General features: G+C 46.6%; 1 protein-coding gene and 1 long non-coding RNA gene across 3 annotated transcripts in view; one reads left to right on the top strand and one right to left on the bottom strand.

Moving 5' to 3' along the window:
* Nucleotides 1-43: 43 nt before the first annotated feature.
* Nucleotides 44-6318, bottom strand: LOC119157568. Of its 2 annotated transcripts, XR_005107570.1 has the most exons (3): nucleotides 5903-6318; nucleotides 5279-5374; nucleotides 44-5202 (listed from the first exon to the last, which is right to left on the bottom strand). It is a non-coding gene; the product is annotated as an uncharacterized LOC119157568 (long non-coding RNA). The 2 variants fall into 2 exon arrangements; XR_005107571.1 differs by lacking the exon at nucleotides 5279-5374.
* A 15569-nt stretch (nucleotides 6319-21887) lies between these two features.
* The window catches only part of MSN (moesin), a 47618-nt gene continuing 41517 nt past the window's right edge, over nucleotides 21888-27988 (top strand). Inside the window, exon 1 of the mRNA XM_037408064.1 lies at nucleotides 21888-22023. Coding sequence (XP_037263961.1) covers nucleotides 22012-22023 — 12 coding nt within the window. The 5' untranslated portion in view covers nucleotides 21888-22011. The remainder of the gene's footprint in view (nucleotides 22024-27988) is intronic.

Raw genomic sequence — 27988 nt, 5'->3', positions numbered from 1 at the left:
TTAATACAGATGTCCAAAATAAGGAAGTGTCGTGAGGCATTTCTAGCTCATCAAAATCCTTCTACCTTTATCGATCAGAAAGGAAAAAAAAAACCCACTTTTCACAGAACCATAGAATATCTCCAGTGGGAAGGGACCCACAAGCATCATTGAGTGCAACTCCCTGCTCCTCAGAGGACTTCCTTAAACTAAGTCATATGACAAAGAGCACTTTTGACTTCTTTCATGAAAATATCAGCAGAAAGAACACAGTCCTGCAAAACAGCTTAGGATTTCTCAGCAGAAAATTTCCTTGCACATGCTGACCATTGCTGCTGACTTGTGCTGACCTCTGAATCAGGACCGAAGAGATACAGCTTCCCCTCCTTTCATGTTCCCAGTGCTCCCCAGTGTGGAAGGATGAGGAGTTGCTTGTCACTGGGAAATGCCGGCACTGCTTCACACAGTACAAAAGTGATGGGGAAAAGGGGCCTGTTCCTGGCAATGCGGCTTTGCCAAAGCATGTGAGAGTTCCTTCCCCTCTCTAGACCATGCTTCTCTCCCTCTTGTGGAGCCTCTTACCTGCAGATTTCCCAAGCAAAAGGAGCACCACAAGGAGTTGTGCTTTAGTGGGTAGCAAGGGGGAAACATAGCTGCCTGCTGGCTTTACCCGCCATAAGAGCAGCTTGTGGGACAGTTCCCTGATGGCTCCAGCACAGACCAACAAAGGCTTATCCGTGCCTGTGGCCAGCTCCTTTGGCCCTGCGTAGGAGTTGGAAACTGCAGCCCTGATCAGCTTTCAATCTCTTTTGCAGTGCTTGGATGCGAGCAGGGAGTCAGGTCTCAGGCCACAGGTGATCTAGGAGCCGATAAGAGCAACGGCATGGAGATGGATTGTACTGGACTCCCAGACATGATTTTTAGGTAGGTGGTTTTCTTAACCAGCCATGCTGTGCACTTTGTGCTTAGAAGCCACTGTCTCCCTAGGTTGCCGTATTCACCTGCAAGGCTTGTTTTCTTACCGTATTCCAAAACTTTCTTCTTTCACATAAAAATTAAATGTTTAACACAAATTTTCTCACAATGGGTTAAGGACCAAGCTGTTTCTGATGCCCTGCATGATAAATAAATTCATGGCCATGAGGGCTCTGCTAGACCCCCACACCCTTTGCCACTTCCACATGAGCTTGGTTTCCAAGCTAGGTTTCTGAAGAAGTGTGTTTTGTGGCTGCTCCCCATCCCAGCCAAGCAGTTTCAGACTAGTGTAGTCCACTCATCAGGAGCAGCAGAGAGAGGAAGAATAAAACCTTCTGCAGCAAGACAAAATGAGCCATCCAGGTTATCCGTTTTCTTGCTTGAATGAGATTTTGAGGCATAACTGCACAAAGCGATGTTCTTTGCTGCCACTGCAAGTGGGAGCCTGACCAAAGTAGCCAAGTGTGCTGTGTCCCACACCCTTTTCTTGCATTGATTTGCAGCCGGCTTCATGCTCCATCTCCCTACTCCTTTTGCCACAGAGTGGCAGCAAATTAACAGGTGCAGTTTGATCTTGTGTCTTCTGACACAGTTGCAGAGCTTGTGAGGTGAGCAGGACTCAAACTGAGGTAGAGGACTGCTCACAGTGGCCATTGGTCACTGCTAGATGATACTAACTCCTACTTGCTTCCCAGCTGGTGATAGCCTGGAAGCAGTTAAAAATTCAGTACTCCAGTCCTTCTCTTCTGAGTCTGTTCTATTAATATTGTCTGCACTCGATGCACTGAATTTCCAGTGATTTTAGCCATGCTAACTCCATAGAGTCTCCAAATACTCCAAAGCATGTGCTTGCTGCTGTGCTCCTTGGGCTTGTGGCAGCTCTGTGCTCCCTGTGCTTTGGACCTTGTGTGGTTATTGGACCCAACCTGCCCAAGGCTGGGATGAACAAGCCGTAAGCCCCATGCAAGAAATCTCTTTGTTAAGTGTTTCATTACGGGAACGGCCAAACCCTGTCCACTGCTTCTCTCTTCCCCTACTACAGAGGCGGATACTGGTCGTAGAAGGGACAGGCTGTCAGGCTTACTGCACCCATGTGTCCTGGTTTCAGCTGGGATATTGTTAGTTTTCTTCTCAGTAGATGATGCAGTGCTGTGTTTTAGCTCTGGTGTGAGAACAGTGTTGAATAACACACTGGCGTTTTGGTTGTTGCTGGGTAATGTTTATACTAAGTCAAGGTCTTTTCAGTTTCTCAAGGCCCTGCCAGCGAGCAGGCCAGGGAGTACAAGAAATTGAGAGGGGACCCAGCCAGGACAGCTGACCTGAACTGGTGAGGGAGGTATTCCATACCATGGGATGTCATGCTCAGTATATAAACCAGAGTGGTTTGCTGGGGGCGCCAATTGTTGTTCGGGGACTGGCTGGGCATTGCTCAGCAGGGGGTGAGGCTTGTTGTACTGTCCATCACTTGTTTTCTTTCCTCCTTTCCCTTTGGATTTCATTCCTCTCTCCTCTCCCTCCTTTTCACTAAAATGTTATTGTTATTATTATTGTTATTGTACTTTTGGTTTTATTTTATTTCAATTATTAAATTGTTTTATCGCAACCCATGAGTTTTACATTTCTTTCCAGATCTCCTCCCCATTTCTCTGGGTGAGGGAGGAGTGAGTGAGTGGCTGCATGGTACTTGGTTACCAGTTGGGGTTAAACCGTGACACCATGAGATGGATGAGAGGGGCCACTGATGCAGCTCAGGACACTTTACAGAGAGGAACACGCCATGTTCTCAGGTACCCTGAATGCTGCCAGCACCGGTAGCATGGTGAGAGCTTGTTTGCCAGTGAGGGCAGTGACTTTCCTGGGCCCTTGGGATGTGGAAACTTTAGGGTCTGGTGCAGCACACTCCCACAGTCATTCAGCCTGCATCTGCACAGGGCATCTGTGCAGCTGGTCTGTGGGCAGAATGACTCAGGAGCAGAGGGAAATTCAATTGCGGATGGTGAAGTCAGAGCCTGGTGAAGCCCCAGGCTCTGACTCACAGAAAGCAAAATGCATTGGACGTGTGTGGGAAGTGAATGAAAGTGCCCAAATCTGGATGTTTCTCAGGATGCAAGAAAAGTACCTTCAAGAGATACCCTGACTCTCAGATGGCCATACTATTAAACTTTTGCTCACTGAAGTGCAAGTAGTGCTCTTTCCAGGTATTTCTGCCTTTGTTTCTGTGCAGTTGTAGCACTGTTCTCCTGGACATATTTTGATTTGATGTCGTTGTGCTTGTCTGAAATGCTTTTAATTCAGATCCCACAAAGTTTGCAAAGAAGTGGTGGAAAATCCTTGGTGACTGAACGATGGGAGAGTGTGTGTGTGTGTGTGTATGTGTGCGAGTGTGTATGGGGGCCTCTCCACTCACTGTGGCCAGGCAGCTTGTAACCACTCTGATGCTACCACATGTTGAACAAACCTGTTTTCAGCCTAAAGGTTGTGCCTGGAAAAACAACTGCTTGTGGTAAGGCTAAATTCTTCCTACCTAACACTTTGAGTATCCTTCTTTCAGCCTAGTCCTACCTTCAGAAGGAGCATTGGAGAAAAACTGGTGAGGAGTGGACTCTCTCTCACAATTCCCCACCAAAGGCATTAATTGCAGCCACCCTGTCTCCTGGCTGCCAAACTGCAGAAGTCATTCTCCAGTGAGGCCACATTTGTGACTATTTAAGAAGGAGGCATGGATCATCTAGTGAGGTCGACTTTAATCTACTGCTTGCTTGGGTTTCTCTGAAACAAATCTCCATCCCACCGTTTATTAGGGAGCGAAATATGAAGCGAATACCCTTCCTTCATTCCAGCCTCACACAAAGCTGACCCTCTGTGCCCTCTGTGTTAGCAGTGTTAAGAATCATATACGTATCTATTCACATGGTTCCTGGCAGCCAGCGTGGTTTGATAGTGTAGATCAGGTTGTAGTTTTAGGCTATGGATTTTTGTCTGTTAAAAACCTTGTGACAGAGTGCACAGTTCTCTCTTTCACATTGCTGCCTCAGAGGTATATTTAATAATAGTAATTAGAGTGCGCAGGACTCTCCATCCTTAAAGGGCTTCCTAAAGATGAGCTAATTAGTCCACACAACTTACCAGTGGGTAAACCCCTACAATTTTTCTTTGAGATTATTAAAGAGTGGAAAGCCTATGCCCATCATTCAGCAACACATTTGACATTGTGCTTGATTTTAAGCATGTCTGGGAGTGAAGTACCTGTTTAAGTGGGCTTAAGAGCCCAGCTACCTGTTTGGGGGAAAAGCTTCCAATTGATTCTGGACTAGGATAGACCCATGCTGGAGGATAACGAATGTGTGAGCATAGCTGGGATGGTCTTTCCCTCACAGCCCTGATTAGCTGCCTCAGGTAATAACATCCTTGGTAATAACATTGAGGACATAGTACCAGCGGCTTTAACGCAGTTTGTGTCAGCTTGTCACTGACTACTGGGAAGTATTTAAGTAACTTAAATAGGTGAACTCACATCTTCGTGGTTCCTGTTCCTTCCGCTAACTGCTGCAACTTGCACTTTACACTTGCAGCACAGATGCAAGGTATAAGTGTCTCTGTATTTTCTGCTAAAATTTTTTCCTGCCTTTCCGCTCTTGAACTTTATGAAGTGGAGATCCGCAGTTTCTACATGCGCTGAACAGAGCCATTGTGCTCTGAGAAAGGCTTCCTGCATCTAGGAGTTTTGCAGAGTGACTGTCTCAGGCTTTTTGCTTGCCATTTAGGAGATTTCTTGGCATGATTCAAAGCTGTCAGTGTGGCTGGTGTTGCATGAATGGAGAGAAATAGGCAATAGAAATAAAATCATTTTTTTTGCTCCTGTCTCCCTTCCTACCCTATTCATGTCTAGACTTAGCAGGATAAGATAAGAAAGGAGCAGGGAGATGCAGCAGAAAAGTTGCACAGTTGCATCAGCCAAGCCTCCATTTACCTCCATCTGCTGGGACAAGCGTGACCTCATTCTCTGCCTTGGTTTCTATCACTTCTGCCTGAGACTTCGTTGACAACTTAGAGTTTCAAGAAGGATAAACAAATATACCACTTTGTTATCCAGCATTTTTTCAGCTCCAAAGAAGTATCATTTGGGCTGAGGATGATTCATGGCCCAGGTCAAGATGGTGAACCCTCTGACTGGACAGGGGAAGGCAGGTGGATGTCTCCTGTATTGGAGTCATGTGTTCCTCAGTCAGAATGCAATGTCTTTCCTATCTGCAAGAGAAAGCAAATGTCCCACTGAGTGAGCTTACCAGGGCCTGTTTCTGGGAGGCACTCAGTTACGCCCTACCAGAGGGTTGCAGGGAGAGGATGCTCGTATGGTTTCAGGAGATGCCCTTTCCACTATTTTGCGGCTGTAGTCAGAGGACCTCATGGCCAACACACACTGAAAAAACATACACAGAAAATAAGGATTTTAGAGCAGAAAGCCCACTCCTTGCAAATCTATCACAGTTGCCAAAGGTGTCAGAAAAGACCTTTCTCCACAAGGATGGCTAAACACACACCAGGATCTTTATATGGTTGCAAGCCATGAAATTCCTGTGTCATGGAAAACCAAGGGTCAGGAGAGCTCAAGGAACAGAGACAGGGCTCCTGTGGGTCTCTACCATTTCCTTGCAGCAGGATAAGTTTGCATACAGTCTAGCAAGGTACAGGTTAGAAATCAGCCTGATTGTATACCCTGCTGCTCCAGTCTTTGTTTCTGTATGTTATACACCAGGGACCTTTTTACCTGTAAAAAGTCCAATTGTCTCCTGAACAGGGAGAAATTATGTGGTCTCAGTGATATCCTGTTATCACATTAATTGCATACTGTGCTAAGAAAAAAATAATCTTTAAAAGTGAATTGCCCTTTCAGTTTCATTGGATACCTTGTCTTGTGACAGAGTGTAAATAAGAGACCCTGGCTTACCTTGAAGTATGCTTCTTTTACACACCTTCATTTACAGAAAACTCCTCTAATATTTGCCATCTTTCTCATCTCAGACTTTCTTCCACATTGCAGTAAATGACCTGTGTCTTCAGGCATCCTCCTTCAGCTCCAGCAATACTGATGTCTGCTCTAGAGTTAGCCACCTCAGCCCAGAGTTAGCTGCTCCTTAGCGTCCCCCAGGTCTGAACTGCTCGTGTGAGCTCTGCTGGCCCTGCACAGCAGCAATGAGTTGGGAGGATAAAGTCCTGCTGTATTCTCCAGGAAACATGAACTGCCCCAGAGCGAAATAGTCCAGCAGTGCTCCTGTTTTTCCTCATTGGAGTCCCTTGTCTTCTGGATACTTCCTTACATCTTCCTCCTTCTTCCTTCCATGTTAGCAAGCTGGAAAAGATAGAACATCTAACATACATGCTGTGCATCCCTTATCCAAGCAGTGCCTGAAGCCCAGCCTGACCCCAGCACTCTGACTGAAAGCTCATGTTGGCCTCAAACTGTGGCACAGACTTAGGTAAAGTTCACTTGCACCCTTCCTCTGCCCCAAGCCCTGAAAGTGTGGCTTCCTCCTCCTAGGAGGCCCTCAGCTGACGCCATATATTTTCAGATGTGCCTGTGTGGCAGGGAAATTCAGAAGGAAAACTGTGCCAGGGAGATGTCTCCTGTGACTCATCTGTGCTAGGGAGGGGAGGGTTTTGCTTTCATGCCTGCAGCTCGGAGAGGCCCATCCTCTAGTACTGCAGCACGCCAAGTCTCTGACTCGCGTCTGGGCCGCTGTGCTAATCCTGTGCCGTGCCAGCGATACAAGGGGAATCATCCTTTGAGAATATGCCTTTCTGTCTCCTGCCCCCACTTTCCTTTTGCCTCCTTCAGTGTAGTCACCTTGTAGTATTTTAATTGGAGGAAGCAGACATATCAAGGAAGTCAATGGCAGGGGTGAGGTGGGTGGGTGGGGCGAAGAGGAAGAGGAGGAAAATCACATCACAACCCAGTCTGCCAGTGTAAACATTTGATGATTTCCTGTTATTGTAGCCTAAAATGTACCATGACATCATTTGCAGGCCTCCCAGAATCACCCAGAAGGAGGAAAAGCCAGCATTCCCAGCCCGCCCCCAGTGTGAATCCAGGGGATTCAGACCCTATAAGGCAGTGAAGCTCTACAAACAGCAAAGACAGAGTTTCGAAAGCTTTTTTGTTCTTGGCAACGTGGAAATTTCACAAACAGGAAAAACTGCTTTTACTTTTCCTAAAGGGGAACTGTTTATGCCTCATGAAATATTGATGCATTGAACCGTGGTAACTTTAGAAGCAGAGCGGAAATATAAGAAAACCTCAGAGCTGAGGACAAGCACAGGGGAGCCCCTCACCAAAATCATGTCAGGTCATCATTCCCAGCCATCCACTCTTTTATAGTACCGACTTTTATTCCAAATCACGCTACAAATGAAGTAGTTAAGTCTTAGATGTGGATTATAAAAGCTATGGATTATATAAAACAGTCCAATATGGAAATAATTTGATAGTTTTTGAAAGGTGAAGCTAGCCCTCAGTATTGCAGAGATTGCCAGTGCGATATTCTTCCTCCTTTCCTGAGCATTAAATCAATAGAGGCATTTACCCGGAAAGCAAAGAGCCAAGCTCTTCTGAGCCTGGATACACAAAATGTCCTGGAATTTGACCCAATGGGCCAGGTCTGTGTCTCATTTACAGTCAGATCTGAATCACTGCACGCAGTCTGCACTGCCGTAAGGAAGAACAGAATTGGGTTTGCAGAGATGGGCTCTCATAGCTTTTCTGAGGGGGATAATAACTAGGCTGGTTCCACACCACACCCTTCTGCTATGATCTCCTTGGACAGCCTCTCAGATAGACCACAGTGGGACATCTGCAAAATTTGTTTCTTCTTAACCAAGGTAACAAACTTTATAAATATAGTGCTGTATTCATAATCATTTGGACTCACACCCTCCCTTGCCAACTGCTTGCCAAACATCAGTAATTATAGTGTAACTTTTTGTTCTTGAAACGGGAGAGATTAGCGTTTTCACATTATATGTAAGAAAACTGAGCCACTGAGATTAAATGAACGACTAGTTTACAGAATAGAATGTATTCTCTTAATGTGGGCTTAAGCCAATCCTATACTTCCAAATAATATCAGAAAATTAGATTTGTCTTACCATAAAGTAGACTAGGAAAGTCTGAAGGAGTCAGCCTAGAGACGAATGATACAAACAAGCCTAGTATATAAAGCACGCTTGGGACTGACATTAAAAAGAAACACAATGGTCTTGCAATTTACTGGACAAAAAATAACGATGTATAAGTTTTGCTGTTACCACTCTTACTTGGACTTACTGGAATACAAAAGTGGATTGCTCCCCATGAGCTATTTTTGGATAGGAGAACCAAGCCATTCAATTCTTCACCAGGCTGAGCTCTTTTCAAAGCTGTGTATACAAGATGACCACCACTCATTAAGTAGTTCGCTCTTCATTCCCAACACTCCAGCGTGCAGCACTGGGAACAGAAGTGAACTCAAATTTGGGCACAGCTATGTCAGGACCCTGCATCCAGTGAAACCATGGGCTAGGTTCTGATGACAGCATCAGGAGCCTGTGTGTTTATGCCCATCTCTGCTGTAAGCAAGGCACCGGGAAAGCAAATTGCTCAGATACCACTGCGAAATTGTGGTGGTCAAGGCCTTGAATTAACCTCTGTTATTCCCAACCTCGTCAGAGTGCTGAGGTTATCAGGTGGGCTTGGCAATGGTGCAGAGGAGAGGAGTTCCTTCCTTTAAGCACTGGACTTGCTGGATCCAGCATGCAGTTGTTCCGTCTCTGGGGTTTTTGCTGAGGCTTATGAAATGTGGTCCCGCTAAAAGACGGGGGAGGCAGCAGTGGGGCTGAGTACCTGGCAGTCAATGGGAGATTGCAGTTCTGTTGGCCAGGGTAACTGCGGAGTTTTGTGTGGTGTGAATGTTCATCAAAGAATCTGGCCTATGCGCTTCTAGGATACTGGTCCTTGTTTGTGCAGGCAAAAGTTTGGGTGACATGCAGAGCTGCTCTCGTTGCATTCCTGCAGCGCAGGAGTGACCTGCCAGCATGAGACTGCTCTTTGCTTTGCACTTGTATGCTGCAGGCTGCTTCAGCTCTCTGCAGGGCAGTTAGTGTGATATGATTTTTGACATAGCTAGCCTTTGGTGCTAAATATTTCCCATTTGGGTTTTATGGCATGATGCGATGCCATCTTTCCTGGTTATGATGAAGATAAAAATGGCAGAGTACTGTGATGTAGTATGATTTGGGCTTATAAGAATACTTCATCCCTTATGACAAATAGGAAGTGGTGTAGAGAGAGGATTAGTAAAGATGACAAAGCAGAAATGATAGCAGTTTAGGTTATGACGAGTTTGGGAGAGCAGCAAAATGTGCTTGATTCCCACTGATTTGTACATGATTATCTCTGCTTATAGCCAGGGTCAATCACCCTGGGAAGTTTGACTCCATCTATTATGGAAAGCCATGCAAAAGCAAAGTGGAGGAGAATCTGGAAGAGCAGTCATTCACCAGGGCAGGAAATAGAGGATTAAGACTCTTAAGTATCAGACCAGAAACACATTGGCCTGGTGATACAACAGACCAGCCCAGAGGCGGCTCTTTCTTCTGGTTCAAATTTGTTAAAAAAAACATCGCTGAACTTGTTTGTCCCAGGAAGATGGATCAAACATCACCTGTCCTTGCCCCTGTAGATTTATGCCAGATCAAATCTCATCTCTGCTGAAGTGTGCTAGCATTAAAGCCTGAGGTCAGCAAAACTCAAAATGACCTAGCTAATCAGGCAGAAATGTCCTTGCCTGCTCCAGATGAAGTTTACTGTCAGCGATATGGATCCGTGTGGATCCAGTTCACAGAAACAGTCTATGTGAAAGGAAATCTTCTAAAAAGAAATACATACTTTATTTATATTTTGTTGGTCTACTTTGAATATTGTAAAACAGAAACTGCAAGAAAATGCAACTGGAGGGAAAGTGACACACTTTACACGCATGGTGTGGCAAACCTAAAGGTACTAGGTAGTATTTAACATCCCTTTTTTTCCTGAAGGTTTCAGGCTCCTGGTGAAAGACATTGCCCCAGTGCTGCAGATGTTGTTACTGAGACATGGAAAGGACAGATGGCTTCTTCAGATTGGGGCAGAGTTTGGATCAATACCCAGAGAAATGCTCAGCACCTGGAATGTACAACCATTCAGGGAGGACCATGTAGCTAAGAATGAAGAAAAGGAATGTGACTCTGAAAATGATGACTAAAAATCCATTTGACTGTGTGTCACACAAACCAGAGGACTTAGAAGATTGTGTTTAAGAAGCTAGCCAAGACTACTCAGGTTGAACTTCTTCAGGCAACGTCTTCAGTGCTAATTTTTCCTTATTAAAGGCTGCAATAGGGAACTACAAAACATTCCCAAGCTGTTTCATCATCTATCTGCTAACTTAGAAGGAGAAAAAAAATTGCAAAGGAGCATCCTGCCTAAGCCTGTTCTATAATTTTATACCTCTTTATTGTATATACACTAAAAGAGTCCACTAAGCTGGGTTCTTGAGTCTCTGTTTTTCACATTTGTTAGCAGGAACTAGATAACCTTCTCTGTATTTTGTTCTTAGTGAATGCCATTGGATGGTATCAGAGACAGTGAAAAAAAGGGTCCCTTGATACCTGTGTAGGAGGAGAGCCTTTGGATGCTGCCTGTGCAGGGTGGCTGTACACATCAGCAGCTTTCTCTGGGTGAGAACATTCATCTAACTGGGACTAGCCCCTGGGCACCCAGATCTGGGCATGTGAATGCAAGTGGGTAACCAGATTCCAGCGCCAAGCTAACCATAAGATCAATATGCCTGACCAAGGCCCTTTTCAGGAGAGAATGGAAAAAGATTCAGGGAATTTGAATGTATATTCTATCCTACACATGGCCTTTTAGGCACCCTGAAGTCAATAGGCAAGATTCACATGACAAGTGGACAGATACAAACTTAATGTCAGTGCCCAAGAAATGGACCTTGTGAAGTCACCTGAGAGACACCCAGGGAACATGTCGGCTCTTTGAGCTTTGTAGTTTATTGGTGTATTTGTGTTTTGTGCAGAGGTCTGGGGCGGGCACTGAACAGGTATGGCAGGGTGTGGTTGTAGGACTAATGGAGTAGGTTAGTCCATGCAGGTTTGGAGAGGGGTGGGAAGGGGGTGTCTGCTCCATTTTAATGTTAACAGGCCAGGATATGTGGTGTATCATGTGGTACAAGAAGGTCTGTGTGCTCCCTCCGACATGCACCATTTCAATTAATTCAAAATCACCTGCATCTTCATGCAGAAGAGGAAAAAGCCTGAGGAAAAAAGTTTTCTGTGGTTGGTTGTGGTGGATGAAGCAGTTTCCTTAATTCCATTCTGTTTGAAGTAGGTGTCAGCAGCCTGCACATCTGCAAGTCAGATGTCTGCACCCACGGGAGAGATAGGCCAGGTCATCCAAGACCAAGGGATGTTTTGGGAGATCAGCTGCTTGGCAACCCAGAAAAGTAGGTGGTCACTGGTTTTTGACATGTTTTATATGTATGTAAAGAACAGGTCTTCTGGCCAGAAGTCGAAGGTCCCAAAGGTCAGGCTTCAAGCCTCCGCCCAAGGACTCCAGTTTGTACACGTTGCATTATTTTGACATCTCCTTGTCCTGTTGCACAATATTGATACCAGCCATCAGGCCTAGGTAGACGGAGCATCATCTGTGCAGAAACGAACACCATGTTGCCATCTCTATTCTGAAATACAAAGAGCTACTCGACACTTGTCAGCCAACCCCCATGAATCAGTATCTGTTTTCTTCTTGTTCTCTTGTTTCTTTTTATTTGTCCAGAGAAACAGGGCTTTACATTCCTGGGTTATTTACCGACAGCAGCAGTGCTGGGGCAAAGGGAGTGGATCAGCTTCCTGCATCCAAAAGCTTGGGAAAAGATCTAGTGTATGAAACCTCTTCTTGTGATTACTGCAAGTCCTCAGCAGTGTTTCCAACAGTACTTTTAACACCTTCCCACCATAAGATCCCCACATGCTCAGAGGGTTCCCCAGGGACCAGTGATTTGACTAGTAAGATATAAACTAGTCCTGAACAAGGCAGATTCCCTGTCGATCCCCCAGAATACTCATAATACCAAATGAATCCTGGGAAGCTGAGTAATGCCATAATCTTTTTTCATCTTCTGCCCTCAGAGTGCATTGCAACTGTTAATCAAGACCACCAACATCCCAGTAATTAAGCATTAACTGGGGAAACTGAGTCAAGACAGAACTTGCGGTAGTTCTTCTTGAGGTAAATAAGACACTCTTTCAAAGCAATTTGAAATATATACAATAGAGAGGTATAAATTTCAAAGCTCCATTTTCTCAAAAAGAAGGCATCAGCCCAGGGGATGGGTTAATGAAATACAGTGTGGTGCAGTGATGTATTTCACCATTTTTGTGTGTTGTAGTGGGGCAATACAGTGTTTATGTTCTGCTCCAACAAAGTTCAAGTTTCCTAGGCAGGCTATGCAGGCGGTGTCTGACCCTGTGCTGGTTATTGTGTGAGTGGATCCAGTTGTATGTTTGTGCTGCTGAAAATATTTACTGAATTGGCATTGCCTGAAGTCTTTACTATATTGACATTGTAAATATGAACATGAGGACATCACGATGACTGATAAGAATGGGTTTGCTTCTATGCTATGCAGAATTATGCTGTCCTGTCCTACCTTACACCATCCTATTCCTATGCTTCTTGCACTTCTGAAAGCATTCAGCTCCTACAAGTCAATGCGTCAAGTAATAGGAGTAACAGAAAAGAGAAAGGGACGGACTCTCAGGAAGTACGTGTTCCTGTCTTTAAGACAAAGTTAACTATCCAACCTCATCCTTTCTGACAGGGCTGACCAAGCAGCAGGAAATGAAACATGAAGGTCAGCCAGCACGAGGGAAGTCCTGGAGCTCCACGGCAAGGTGAGCTCAGTTTCTAACACTGCCCTCCACCACCTTTGAGGGTAGTGACAGGACCTGCACGCCACCTCCAGGACAGGGGCATGCCCCAGTTTCAGGAGCTGGAAACCTCTCTGGAGCAAATCGGCTGTGTTCACACCTTGCACTGAGGCCTTTGCCTTCAGGGAAGCGCAAGGTGTCCCTCCTCCTGCCACATAGTTTCCTCCACTAAACCAAACGGTGTGTCCGGAGATACACCAACAGCTTGACAGTGCACACATGCGTGTGTGTGAAAGAGAGACCGACCGACTCTGAGGTCAAACTTTGAGCACTCTAGCACTCCTCACTGACCAGCCTACCTTTGACTGTAGAATGGACCTTCTCATTATGCTTCACTTTTCTTTCCTTGAACTGAAAATATTCAAACCTAAATTCCTTTATAGCCTTCCTGCACCTCAGAGCCTTCTGCAAGGTGTAGATCCTATGCAGAACTGGCTCTATTACCTGTGTGCCAAGCAATGCGTGCATGTGTGATGTTCTGCAGCCCACCAATAGTCATAACCACCAAACGGGGGTTAGATAATGCTGGATGACATTTTGAAGCCCCTCATAAACCTACTTTCTCTATTCCCATGACTGCAAGAGGAAACAAGAAATCTGCTTCCTGCAGGTATGGCAAGGGAAGGTTATTTACTTCTGTAATATACAGCTCTTCTGTGCATCAAAGCAGGTAAATTTATGAGTGTCTTCTGGGAACACCAGCAACCCTCTGGTGTTCTTACCTCTGAAGTGCTGTGGGGCAGCCCGCTGTGCACCCACTTGTACTGCCAGCAGTTTCCATCGCAGAATAATCTATGACAAACACAACCATGTGGGTGAACGCCAGTAAACAAAGAAAGATCTAATGGGCTGGGGGTTCTGCTCACCTTACTATTGATGTTTTTTTTCTAACTACAGCCAAGTACAAGGGAAAAAAATGGTTCTTGTATGGTTCAGCTCTGCAGTTTGAACCTTGCCAGTGTAAATCCCCTGAGGAAACAGGCAGGATGGGTGTGACTTGAGGGAAACCCTATAATTACAGCTGCATTAGGATTTTGCTGTGGCCAAAAGCAAATAAGGCTTAGGAAAGTTTCTTAGCTCTTCATGTACCAACTCAAGCAGAAGATGGAAATTTGTCACAGTGGAGGAGGCTCAACCCAACAGGCTTCTATTGTTCACTGTTCAACTCCTAGAGAACACAATGGAAAACTTCCCATTAACGATATGGAGAGTTGAAGATAAATTGTCCACTTTCCTGCTCTTATTATCAGAAATAAAAACCTTAAACACTCACCTGATGAGCTTCCATTACCAGATCAGAATCTCAGCTTCAGTTTTGAAAAACAGCTTTTTGTCTTCGTAATACTGATACACATCTCATACTAAGGTGAAAAAGCCAGCTAGCAAATGACACGATGATTAAAAAAGCCAAACCTCATGATTTATGAAATGTATTACAGTTTACTGGAGGCTGGCTTGCAGTTTTAGAGTACTAAATACAGCCAACACCGTGGACCAGTGTTCAGGGAGAATAGCTAATATAGCATAAAGCTCAAAACTAGATCTTCCAAAGGAGTGGTAGTTTAATCGCTTTCAGAGATAGGGAGCCAAATTTCTCTTATTGTAACTACGGAGCTGTATCAATAGAGGGTCTGGCATCCATCAGGTTAAAGTGAAGCAATATTGCCAACTTTCATTGTTTAATCTTGAGGTTTTAATATCCTCAGCATTTTTCATGAACCTGAGCTCCTGGAATTGGATGTGTGTGGGTATCTTATATTCTCATCTTCTCTTTTCTTTTTTAAAGTGAATTTTCTAATAAAAATAACCATGAGAACATTTTCATTAATCATGAAAATAGTGGTTTGGATGCAGCTATGAGGCAAAGAAGCTCAAAATGCTTCGCTAGTTCTCGGTGCTTTTCAAAACATATAGGTCTGTTCCCTGGCCTTGGAGGTCCTGTAATAAAGCAACAGGATGAGAAAGAAGGGAATACAAGCAAGAAGCAGATTCAGCTTCTCCCAGGGAAGCAAGTGTCTGCTGACTGACTCAGTTTAGGTGTTCATCTCCTTCCTGGCACCTGGCAGCAAGACAGTGTCTGGTAGCTCTCCTCAGAGCTCTGCGAGAGGCAGGCTACTTCTCCTTGCAGAGGGACAGAGACTCCTGTGCTCTTGAGGAGCCGTCCTTTTTCTTCAATGATTATTTTTAGCTGTACACTGGCCTTTCGCTGCTGAGAGGGACTTCGGTATCTGGATGGCTGTGTGCTTTCTAACAGAGAATTAACCCAGAGAGCTTTTGTGTTTCCAAAGCACTGTACAAACATCAGTAAACTAACCCTCTCTGCCCCAGGACTGCTGAGGCTGGAGACTTCTGATGGGAAAGGGGGAAGGTTCCTGGGCTCAGTGATCTTCACAAAATATGTGTTTGGGTTTGAAAAACTAGTTTTGACATTGGGAGCTTTTTTCACTGTCATTTTAACTCAAGCAATTTTCTTTTCTTAAAAACAAAGAGACAGAAATGGCTAAGTGAGAGAAAAAATGGTAAGACAAAGAAGAAAAAGTTATGGCTGAGTTTTAAAAGTAGAAGTTGTGTTTCCTATGGAGACAGAAAAATTCTCACACAATTGAACAGGCATAGCTGGAACTGAGTGACTGCTTCTCTGTGCCTGAACAGCTAAGAACGCAGTCTGTATGTTTATATCTACAGATCTACCAATCCATCTATCTGTTATCTTAAATCTATCTACCCACCTAGCCATTCCTCTTTCTTTTATAACCCACTCACTCTGCCAGTACAAATACCCTAAATGCCTTAATTTTCTGCTTTTTAGGATCAGACGTGCCACGTGTTTAGTAAAAAACTAAGATAAATAAATGATGCCATCCATCATGCCTGTGTCTAGCTGGGCGGGGTGGTGTGTGCTGTGTGCTGCACCATTGTGTTTTGCTGCATGGAAAAGAACTGGATGCAGAGCGTGTGGGAGCTGGAGTTGCCCGGGAGTGCATGTGTCTCACAGTCACACAAGCCTGACTGCAGATCACACTGCGTAGTGTTAACAGGGTGGGAGGGAATTCCCTTCACTTGTGAGTGAATCAGCTAGGTGGGAGAGGTAGCATGAACATTCCCAGATTAGGCTTCTGCTCTAGGCATCTCCTGCACAATAACGTTCTGTATTTTTTTGAGTCTCCTTCATGTTCTAGCCCAGAGACAGCTGCAATACTTACCTAGACAGTGTTGTCATGGGTCAGGGCTTGGTGTTCACCTGGAAAAAAACTGCCATCTGAGCAGGAGTCAAGAGTAATGTCTTTGGTATATAATGTTCCTGCACTGGAATAAAAATGGCTGGCAACTGCCTGTATATTTTTAAAGTTTCCAAAAATAGATCTAAGTCTCAGGCAAAATGAATGGAACCAAGACTTAGATGGAAAGAACTGGTAAAGGGCCATTCGTCTGAAATGGTTAGTGCTGAGATCATCTTCCACGTTATACACCACTACCTAGAAATACAGGCCAGTTTTCTCTTCCCTCTTTATGGTTGTCTGAGCCCTGTGTTCCAGTGCACTGATTCACTTGACCAAGTTTGAGTATAGTGGGGAGAACTGACTTAACGTTAGTGGTCAGATGGAGAGCTCCCCTTCCTGCTCCGGTTCTGCCCTGTCGGAGCTGGAATGTCTGGAGCACTGAGTCAGTCTTGGAGCCTTGGAGAAGCAGAGGGAGGTTAGATTATAAGCAGCTGCTCTCTGTGTGAGGGAGAGAAGGTTTTTGAATCACAATGGCAGGTGAGAGAGGTCAGGGAGAGATGGGTGGGAGTTAGGGGCAGGCAAAACCCCTGGGAAGGTGCACACTTATATTCCAGGAGGAATGTGATGTCAGTTAGTGGAGCCTGAGCCCGTGGGTGAGCCTATGGCCTTTTGCAGCAGGGAGAGGGAGAATTTAGGAGCCAACTTCAGAACGGCAGTTTAGTGCTTAGTGTATCCATGGGCTAGCCTGGCTCCCAGCAATGGCTCAGCTGGCTTGAGGCTGAAGGTGCTATTCTGGCTGCATTTGGGACTGTCTTCCATGGGGGTTACGGTCCTTACATAGGTGCCAGTAAATCTGCATGTCTCCTTGCTCCCTAACTCAGTTCTGCCACCTGATCCAGGTTAAAATCCATCTTGCTAAAAATATTTGAACAGGTTCAATAGACACACAAGCAAACCTGGGTCATTTTGATACATAACTGTGTCTACATTAATGAGTTGTGTGGTCCAGTAGGAGCAGATCTGGACAACCAAAGAGCTGATGTTGAATATTTAACATTCACCCTAAATGTGTTTCAGAGGGAGCTTATTTTGGGCTTGCTCTGTTCTGGTCCAATTAACTGGATGCTTGCCGATAGCTGGAGCACCTGGCAGCGCATCTTCTGGTTTATTTTCACCCAAAAAGAATTCAGTTCACCAGGTATGCGACTGCACTGTGATGGGAAACAAAATGCAGTAAATATGAAATTAACTTCAAAACCAAACTCCTGATCAGAACTAAAAAGCTAATGTAGATGTGGCTTGCTTACATAGATTGGTGGCTGAGGAGCTGGTAATCTCCAGGGGAGTCAGAGGTAGTGGCGATGGGTATGTGTGAAAGCTTCTTACTCCAGCCCAGTTAAAGCCTGAACACCACATCTGTCTGCAGCTGGAAACACTGCAGCCCAAAGCACCCACCCCATCAGGGGCAGGGCTGCGGGGGGGTGAGCACGCAGCTGCTTCCAGAGAGATAACTGTTAGTTATGGTAGGTGATTCTGGGAGGAATAACTCTGTTCCCTCTCCCACAGTGGCCTTGCTATGCTGTTTATGAGCACAAAGGGGAGACAGATTGAGACTGGGAATGTTGAAGTGATGGGACATCTGTGCGGGCCTCCGTGCGCGTGCGAGAGGGCGGTGAGCGGTGTTATGCAGGCATAAAGCAAGGTCTCAGAGCAGATTGTGCATGCCTGTGCACTGCTGCCCCAAGGCACTAAATGTTCTGGACCTAAAGAAAAAAGAGGGCAGATAAACGGGGTCACACATGCATTGGCTCCATCAGCTTCTGCCCATCCCAGCAGCTGAGTGGGAATGGGATTATTCTCAGCCTTTTCAAATCCTGCCTCCCTAGACGTGGACTGCTCTCCCTTTGCTTTGCCCCTCCCATCCTCCCAGCTTGAGAATCACAGCAAAAGATTACCCTGATGCTCAAGGCATAGAGGCGTTAAAGAAGCAAGGGTGTTTGTAAATAGGGATTGTGTTTGTTTGGGAGAGAAAATGCTTTTCACCTCTAAACACAATCAAACACTGAAATGATACAAGATCATCGTTGAAGGCATCATACTGTCAGCTGGTAGGCATTAAAGTCTGAGCAGCAGGAAACCGTAAGAGCAAGAGAAAGAAGCTTACCTGCTATTCAGAGAATACCTCGTAACCATGCTGGTTAATTTTAAATAGAGGACAACCCAGGACTACTGTGTGATGAAGGCATAGTTCTCATACTATGGTAACAATTTCATTTTGTGCCCCCCTTTGCTATGTGAATGAAACTAAATTTATTTCAGCTCTCTGAAATACACTTTCCAGTATTGGAACACCTTTGCTTTGAGGGTTTTTTTTGTGTTTGCTTGTTTATTTTAATTACATTGCAGCAAGCTGGATGGAACAAGGCCTCTGTCTTCTGTCAAAGCAATGCAAAGGGCAGTTCAAGTTACCCAGCATTAGTGCAAAACAGCTATATGCTGACAAAATGGCCCCTTGTTTAAGTGCTCATGCTAAATAATTCTAGTATTTCAGACCAAATAATTTACATGGTTTTTTCTGTTTAAAAGAAGGTACTACTACAAAAGGTTTGAGGTAAATGAAACCAAGACAATAAATCCTCAGTGAAATACCAGACCTCCTCCCAGGAGAATGCTTAATGTCATCCTGGCCTAATCTAATTCCAAAATACTTTAATGTTACTTGAGCTCTGAGCAGTCTGGAAATAACAGCATTTTTGAGGTCCTGAGTAACGTTACTCCTCTCTACAGACTCCTGCAGGGAAGATCTTTAGTCAGCTGACACTTTTACACCTTGGAATCTCATCCTGCAGTCCGAGAGGAGAGATAACCCCTGCCTGTGGCTCTCAAGGAATCCACAGATGTGCTTGTTTTCACACAAGCCCAGGCAGGGGGGGCTCCGCAAACCGCAAACCGGCTGCTTGATAGCACCAGTCCTCCTCAGCAGCTGGCAAAGGAGAGGTCCGTGGGGGAGGCGAGATCTTGGTGCAGCACCTCTGCAGCAGGAATTCCTCGGGACACTGTAGCTGGAGCAATGTGCCTTTCAAATGCTGCAGATGTCTTGTCCTCTCCTGCAATGGGGATGGGGAAGAGGAAAGGAAGAAACAGGAGAGTAAGTAAAGCATAGAGACTAGTGCGCCTGTTGCGGGGAACCCTTGTCATTCAAAGTGGCATGGATGGTGTATGTTGTTTGGCTACTGCTACAAGTGATAGAGAGGAAGGACAAGAGAAGTGGCTGGTGTGAGAAAGAAGTGGCTGTCATGCTGTAGAAGTCACCTTGCTTTGTCTCACCCCTTCAGACTGTTTGGAGACTGTTTGACATACAGTTTGTGACTTCCTGTACACACAGGCAATGCCTGGCACACTATGAGTGGGAATGCAGTTGCTTTGGATCTGATTGTTTCACTGGCATGGGGCTTTGTTTGCATCACGGCTCCTGTCATTAGAACTATGAAGAAAACATTAGGTCCCTGGATGCTAAACTACGGCTCCATGTATTTGGCAAGGGAATAGCTAGACTTTTATCATCTGAAGTTTTATCATCTTCGTGATAAAGAATGATTAAATCCTCCAAACAGTTACCTCAGTCTTATCAAGAAATGTTGGAATAAAAGTCCCAACAGAAGCAGAATTGAGCTCTCCCCATCAACATCAGTTTCTGTAGGAAACAAGTGGAATCCTTTCACGGAGCAGTCTTGTTTGACTGAGTCTAAGACAGTCTCTATGTAAAAACAAGTCAGAAAATGAAGACAAGTTTTTAGAACAGGCATTTAGGGACCCTGTGACTTTTTGTGTAGAAAAGTTACACCAATTTACACCAATCCAACTATACTGATGCTTTTTCCTATGTAGACACAGCACAGAGATTCTAGTTTAGGTGAAACCTGCATATTCGGATGAAGCAAACAAAGCTCATGGACCCCATTTCCATCTCCTACCAGGTGGGTACAGGAATAGTTTTATTATTCTCTTTAGAATTAGTCCTAGTTTATTCTGTGGTGAGGCAAGGCCGCGTCCCTTACAAACTTATTTTTTCTTTTTTGTAGGGTGAGAACTATTCTGGATTTTCTCTTTCTCACATAATGCTGCATGGTGAGGAAACCTTACATTGAAAAAGAAAATCAACACATTTCAGAAGCCTCTCGTTTAAAAATTCTTTGTGTTATATTACATATACATTTATAACAATATTATTCCTTGGGGGAAAAATTCCTTTCTGCAGACCCCAAGGATTTAATTATGGGTATTTAAAAGGCACTTTGAGATCTTTTGAATGAACTGCGATTTTTAAAGATGTACAAAGTGTTATTATGAATCTGATGTAATTCCCCAACAGACCTCAGTTTAATGTTAATCCCAGCAGAATTCTGTAATAAGATTAAAGAAGAGTTTACTCAGCAGGAGTCTGTACTAGTAGAGTTTGGCTTGCTCTCTTCCTATTTTACATCTGAATTTATGTGTTCTCATATTAAAACAATCTTCATTTACTCAACATGCTGGGAAAAAAAGTAGGAATGAAGTACAGCTAGTCTGCGTGGTCTTTCTGTCAATTGAGATGGCTTAAAGATTGAAAATGTTTAGCACCTTTGGCAAGAAGACACAAATTCAAGAGAATCAGGAAGGTAGGTTTCCACTGTCCTTAAAAAATAAGACGTTGAACTTGTTGAGAACGTTTCATCTCCTTCTTCTGGACACAAGTTGTTAACTTTAAAATGAATGACTTTTTTGTTTTTTTTCTGGGAGAAAATAGGACTTGGGTCGCTGTTTGACAGTTATGTTCAAAGTCCCAAATGAGATGAGGCGGCTTCCTGAAATCCCTACGGACATGCTGGACCTTGATTCCCGGTCAGTGGTTCCAAGGCACTGATGGCGCTGGCAGCTCTGGCACGTGCCTGAGCGATTCGCTCCCGTGACTGTGGACCGTGACCCCCGCGGCGGGGTCGCCCCCCGGACACAACAGGGGCTCTGAGGCAGGTGGTGAGGCGCGGCGGTTTGCCCGCCAGGCTCCGGGAGCCGCATCCCCTCATGTTTTTGCAGCACCTGGAGTTGGATGTTGCTCTGCAGCAGAACGCAGGGCTACGAGAACCACAGAACCTCGCTGCCCCCTGAATGTGCTGAGGACCGAGGGGCCTCCGACTGCGCCCCCCCAGCCGCGCCCCGAGCGCGCCCGGCTGTGGCCGACCGGGGGGCGAAAGGATCCACCGCCCCTTGGTGCTCTGGCCTGCAGGCAGCGCAGCCGCCCCCAGAAGAGCGTTATTATTTTCAATAACGCTTTTAGCAAGGCCTAGCAGTCCCAGGAGCACCTGACAGGCAAATAAACGTCGGCGCTCACGGCTGTCCCAGCACCCAGCTCTGGGGCGCTGGAAGCCCCCCGGCTTTCGCCCCGGCGGGGCTCTGCTGCCGGTTTGCCGGGCGCCGCTGCGTCGCGGACGGCCGCAAACGCTTCGCCCCCCGCCGCGGCGAGGCCTCCGCCGGCTCGGCGGCGACGCCCGCCCAGTCCCGCAGGCCGGCGCTGGAGGCTGGGCCGGGCGGTGCAGGGGGCCGGGCCGGTGTCTCCGCGTGCAGCCCCGCAGGCCGGCGGGCCAGCAGGGCGGCCCGGGCCGGGCCGGGTCGGGAGGCGGGGCCGGGCGGGGCTTGCGGCAGGGCGGGGCTTGCGGCAGGGCGGGCGGGCGGGCGAGCCGGGAAAGGCGCGGCGCGGAGTCCCGTTAGAAGTAGTGCGGAGCCCGCGGAGAGCACCACCGGCGTCGGAGGAGCGACCTGCCGTGCCCAGTCCGCCGGGAAGATGCCGAAAACGGTGGGTGTGGGGGGCTCGGCTGCGTTGGCGGCTCTCGGCGGCGGCCGAGCGGGGCCGGCGCCCGGGGCTGGTGTGGCGGCGGCCGGGCCTGGCGGCGGGAGAGGACGGTGGCGGCCTCGGGCGGGCCCCTCCCGCCTGCGGCCCGCCCGGCGGCGAGGCGCGGGAGGCGCCGGCGGCTCGGCCCGGCGGCAGAGAGGAGAGGGGGAAGGAGGGCAGCGGTCGGGCGGGGAGCGGAGCCGCCAGCCCCTCCATCTTGTGCTTCCCCTCCCCGGCCGCTCCCCGCCCGCCGCCCGAGGGGCCGGGCCGGGGCCCGCCTGGGCTGTGTAACGGCGTGGCGGGCAGCGCCCTGCGGGGCCGGGCCGGGGCCCGCCTGGGCTGTGTAACGGCGTGGCGGGCAGCGCCCTGCGGGGCCGGGCCGGGGCCCGCCTGGGCTGTGTAACGGCGTGGCGGGCAGCGCCCTGCGGGGCCGGGCCGGGGCCCGCCTGGGCTGTGTAACGGCGTGGCGGGCAGCGCCCTGCGGGGCCGGGGCCGTGCGGCCGCCTCGGAGCGCGGGAGCTCCGCGGGGCCCGGAGGGCGGTGAGTGAAGGCCATGGCTGCCGCCTCTGTGCTGCGCCCGGGAGAAGATCGGGCTTTCACAACTCGTAATTAGTCAGCTTGAGTTGCTAGGGAGCCTTGTCCCAGCTTGACTCAAGGTATTTCTTGGCTGGAGAGATCTTGGTGCTTCAGAGAAGTCTGGTCAAGCCCGTACTTGACTCTCCCTTCTCGCAGCAGGAGATCGGTGACTAATGAGGAGCATGGGGTTTTTCCATTTAATTTCTCCTCAAAGAATTGGTCCTAGCCTGTCATTGATAAAACAGGAAGGAGCAGGCTGGAAGGCTCTGGATGTTACCTCACTGGGAGTGATCTGGAACGCCTGAGAATATCTAATGTTTAAGCTAAGAGTCTGTGGTTTATGTAAAGGGGAGAAAAAGAAAAAAACACCGGAAACAAAACCCCACCCCTATGCCAGTGGAAGTCGAAATGGAATCCACCCCGGTTATATTTTTTTTAACAGCTAGTTTAATTTTATTACTTTGAAATAGATACTAAACGCCTGTCTGACTGACTTCTGCCTTTCCTGTTGTCTTAAACGCCAGCTCTCTGCGACAGTAGCTGGATTATTTTTTTAAACATCAACATCTAAATTATATCAGCCTTAAGCCAAGGAAAAGGTAAGATGCCATTTTCTGAAACTTTAGAAAGGCCTTTCTTCAAATATCAGCACTGATGTAAATCTTCACTCCCTAAAAATAAATACAAATACAGGCAACAAGTTCAGCAAGAATAACAGAAGTAGCTCAGGTTGTGGGACTTCCATGTAACGTGCAGTTGAGGCCTTTTAGCTAGAGAGTTTGGTGTTGTGAGGAGCAGCTCCTTTTAGTGTGTATCAGCCCAGAAGTCCGGCATATCATGCTTGTGAGGCAGAACTTCCGCTAACAGCCTGAGCCCGATTGCTGGGACTCTGCGCTTGCTACAAGGTGCTGGTGGCAGCCTTTCCATCTGCAGACACACCCTGGGCTGGGTTTGCCTTCTCAGCCTGCTGCTTTCTGGATCTGACAGAGCAGTTCTGCTTTCAGAACCTTTTAAAACATCTCTAATGCAAGTGGTTTGCTGTGGTGCTGTGTGTTGCACACCACAGGCACTGCGGAACACGCTTCAGTTGTGTGCACGCATGCTGAGGTGCAGAGCTGCAGGCTTCCTGCTATATCAGCCTTTGGTTTCCTGCCCCATCTGCCCTAGTTGTGGACCCAACTGAAATAATATTTTAAACATTATTTCTCAAGCTGTGGTTTGCAGGAACAGGATATGCTGGCATAACTGTGAAATCAGTTCTTCATGTGAAAGAAACATGACTGCTGGTGTGTTAGCTTAAGATTTGTTAATAGCTACTTAATTAACAAAACAGTAAACTGCAAGTGAGACTCCTCCATCAAGGTCAAATGTAGGTGGAACTTGAGCAGTTAGATGTAGCTATATGTGGGCTTCATCACAAAAATAAATCCATTGTGAAGAAGACAGATGGAGGAAGTGTTCCAGGGAACAGTTCTGGCTGGGCAGGAAAAACATTTGTGTCTAAAGTGTTTGGTAGCTCTTATCATTCATCTTGCCAAGCTTACAGAACACGCTGCTGCGTGGCTTGTGCAGCAAAACCTGTTGAGTTCTGAGTCCCTACTCCTCACTAAGCTAGGCTAAACGTTAACACATCTAGATAGAGATTGCCATTTTGCTGCATGAGATTTGCTACAAGTGGCAGTATGCTTTGGTGCGCTATTAATAGGAATCCAAGATTCACTCTGGTAACCTTTGAACCAGTGGCACATGATTTGCTATTGTGAAGCATACCGACTGTGTTTGGGGGGTTTGGTTGCTGGAGGCCTTGCAGACTACCTAGGAAGTCCATCAGAGATCAGCCTACTGATCCCACCATGCTCTCAGCAGGAAAGCTTCACTGTTTTGTCTGGAGTGATCTTACAGGTATGCAGCCACTTCTGGTTTATAGGGTTTTTTTGTTCTGAAAAGTTTGCAAGATCTAAACAGTTAAAGCACACACCAAAGAGGGCATATAATTCTCCCCACGCTTTGTATTGCGGAGGGGTGGAAACAGTGGTGTGCTAAGATGCCTCTTGGAAGCCATCGTCAAGCTCTGAAAAGTCTCTCCTCCAGCTGTGAGAAGTCTGTTCGTTGGGTGTGAGTAGGTTCTGATCTCATGCTTACTGACTAGAGTCCTGGTCTCACTGATTCATTTCAGCCTGTACAGAGTTGGAAGTCATGCTCGGTTCCAGATCTTGATGGAAGTGAATGAGCTGTCATGTTGATGGCTAGTCCAAACCCAACTTGAACTTCAGTATTACAAAAACCATCTTAATGGGAGGAGTGGGAGGGAAAGTGACCTTTTTTTGTACCGGTCATGCCCATTTCATGGGCTGATGCTTTACTGTGGTTTCAGCTGTTAGGAAAAAGCAGCACTTCTCTTATCGGGATTCATTAACTATTTTGCCTATGAATGAATGTACTTACTTTGTGGCTATATGAATGGATAGGCTGCTGGACTTGAAACGTGAGCAGCTGTCATGTATGAGGTGTGCATTCAGCTGTCCTATCACTAGGACTTGAGCATTCCTATGTAATGTAGTCTCTAGTTAGTCATTGTAGAGAAATGGGTTTAATGAGAGCTGATCTCACGAACACAGAAACCTTCAAACTAAGGTATAATGAAATTTGGACTCCTCTTATTGTATTAGCAGAACTAAGTGTTTCTGTTCAGAACATAAATCTCCAGGTTTCTAGGACAAAGTTACTGCAGAGAAAATCAGCTTGGACAAGCATGAAATCTTCAGCACAAAAGAACAGTAAGATTCATAGGTCTCAGTTCTATGATGCCAGTTAGGAATTTTTTGAACAAGTCTTCTGCTGTTGCCTTTTCCCTTAATACTTCTAAAACTTGGTGTAGCAATAGCCATCAGGGCCCTCAGGGACCCTGTCTGTAGCTTAAACTGATGGTCCTGATTCCCAGTTGGGCTCCAGAGGTCCTTGAAGCATATCTCACTCTGTTCTTTGGAACTGAGTAGGTTGGGTTAGGAGAAAGGTAAGTGAGAGACTGAGGTAGGTATCAGTCTTCTGATTGATTTCTGTATGTGTAGCTACTTGCTACCAAATGCTGCAATAAGATGGCACCTATGAGCAGAGTGCTACACTTGTTTGGGTGATTTTATTTAGTTATTTTTGTGTGTGTGTGTAATTTGCCAAGAAGTCTTGAAAGCTGAGGGGGAAGGGTGTACAGTGACAGAAACCATGACTTGTGATGGATGGACACTTTTCTTTTGATGCTCAGGGTTTGGATCCTGCTGTGCCATGAGCATTCCGTATGCCTTCTGTCTTACCTGAGGACCAATCCTTTGGTGTTTTATCTCCCCCTCTGCCTTACTCAGTACAACTTGGGAAGCTTGGCAGTGCTGATCAAAGTTAAGACAGACTTTGTTGTGACACTGGTGCTAGCTTCTTAGCATTAGAAGAAAGGTACAATGAATTGAGCTTGCCTATCAGATACATGGAGTTGCTGTAAAAAGGTGTGTTTGGGAACTCACAAAGACATTGCTTTATATAGAAATCTGTGTTGCCGCTGTTGGTGAATTTCAGATGACTTTGTACTTCAGAAGCAACATCAGCTAAAACATGCTGAGTGTACAGTGGAACCAGGTAAACTACTGGACCGGTATACAATGAACTATCTGAATTATATGTAGCTTTACACCTACCATGGGATTTTACAAAACAGAAAAGGCCTTTACTCCCAGGCTTGTATTGTGTTCATCAGCTTGGTGCCTAGATCCTGCAAGAATAGTAAGGTCTTACCCCTTGTGCTGATAAAGCAGTTAAGCCTGATAGTGAGCAGAAGCTTCTGTTTGGTACGTACTTCTGGGCCCTCTCTGTTAAAGTTAGATGAGGAGTTTAAAGAACACCATTGATAAACTAGCATTAACTTTGTTTTTATATATTGATAAAATCTTGCTTCCCCTTGTTACGGCAAGCCTTGGGCCTAACTGGTAGCATTGCGCAGAAAACATCAGTTACAGCGGCTTCAGACTGTAGTGAGCAGGAACTGTTCTGAGTCCCTGGTCTGAATTGTTCATCATGATCCAGTTCTTAAAACTTTAATGTGACAGTGTTAGGCATAAGAGTGCCTACCAGAGATTCTAGAGAATTAGCTGAGTCCTTTCTCTTGCTTTTGACCTCTTGATTTGTTGCTTGAGGCAGGTGAGCAAGAAGTAGGTTGGTGGGGTGCACAGAATAAAAGGAGGCCAGGGAAAGCTTTAGGTCTGCTGCTTCTGCTGTAAGAATCCTGTAAGGAAAAGAGTGCCTAGTGTCAGGGGTTGGTTGTCACTCACTTCTTGCAGATACCCTGTCCCCTTAGCACTTACAGGTGGTACCTTCTTTGGACCTGTGAGGGGTTGCCGTGCTTTCCTTGGGGTGATCTGCCTCGTCTGATTAATCGCCCCTGAAGGTTAATTACAGTTGCTGTTCTCGTGAGGGTAGTTCATAAGATTTCTTAATATGGACTCCTTTTTTTGACAGGAAATGGCATCACTGCCTCTAGAGGAAACTTGTTTCAGTTTTTTTATGTATAATGTCTGGTCTGAAGCGCAATCCTCCTGCGCAGAGCTCGCTGCGCTCCCAAGGTAGCAACGTGAAAGCCAGCTGGAGAACCGAAACGGCACTATTCAAGCACCTTCTGCTTTTGCTTCTCGGGAAGCTGGGCGTGCAGGGGGAACAGGGCCCTGGCTGAGCGGCTGGGCTCTGCTTGGCCTTGCTGATCAACTGAGGCTTTCACAGAAAACCCCTCTGGAAGAGGTAGCTCTGGCCCTGCGCCAGTTTATAAGGGAAACTGACTAAAAGCTTCCTCTGGCGACGTCATCTCCTGGACTCTTTCCTGGCTTGCTGCAGCTCAGCCTTATTTGGCTGATTTTTTTTTTATTTTTTTTTTTCCTTCTTCACCCCCAGCGCCCGCCCGCACCCCCCCCCCCCCCCCCCCCCCGCCTTCTGTGCAGGGAGAGGGCCTCTCTGAATTTGCACAATAAAGCTGTTATCTGTGCTTAATCGCTGTTCCTAGGACTACAGTGGGCTCTGCCTGAGAAAGTGATTCAAAATCTCAACACTTAACTCCTCGGGTGTGTCGGTCGTCGTCGTCGTCCCCGTATTTCCCCGCCCGCCCCCCCCCCCCCCCCCCCCCCGGTGACTTGTTTGTCTGTCGAATGATTATCCTAGAAATCAGCATCGCCCTGCGAGAAGTCTCTGCTGTTGCAGACACACTATTGGAAAAGAGGAAATCTCTCCCTGCCCAGGAATAATCCAGGGCAATTAACTGATGTAAATTAGGAGCACTAGTAAGCAGCCAGTTAATTGCTTGCTTTTCCCTAGGGGTGTTTGG

The sequence above is a fragment of the Falco rusticolus genome, chromosome 14 (assembly GCF_015220075.1).
Source record: "Falco rusticolus isolate bFalRus1 chromosome 14, bFalRus1.pri, whole genome shotgun sequence".
NCBI lineage: Eukaryota > Metazoa > Chordata > Aves > Falconiformes > Falconidae > Falco > Falco rusticolus.
Note: the sequence above shows the minus strand (reverse complement) of the source record. Positions and strands in the feature narration are given on the sequence as shown.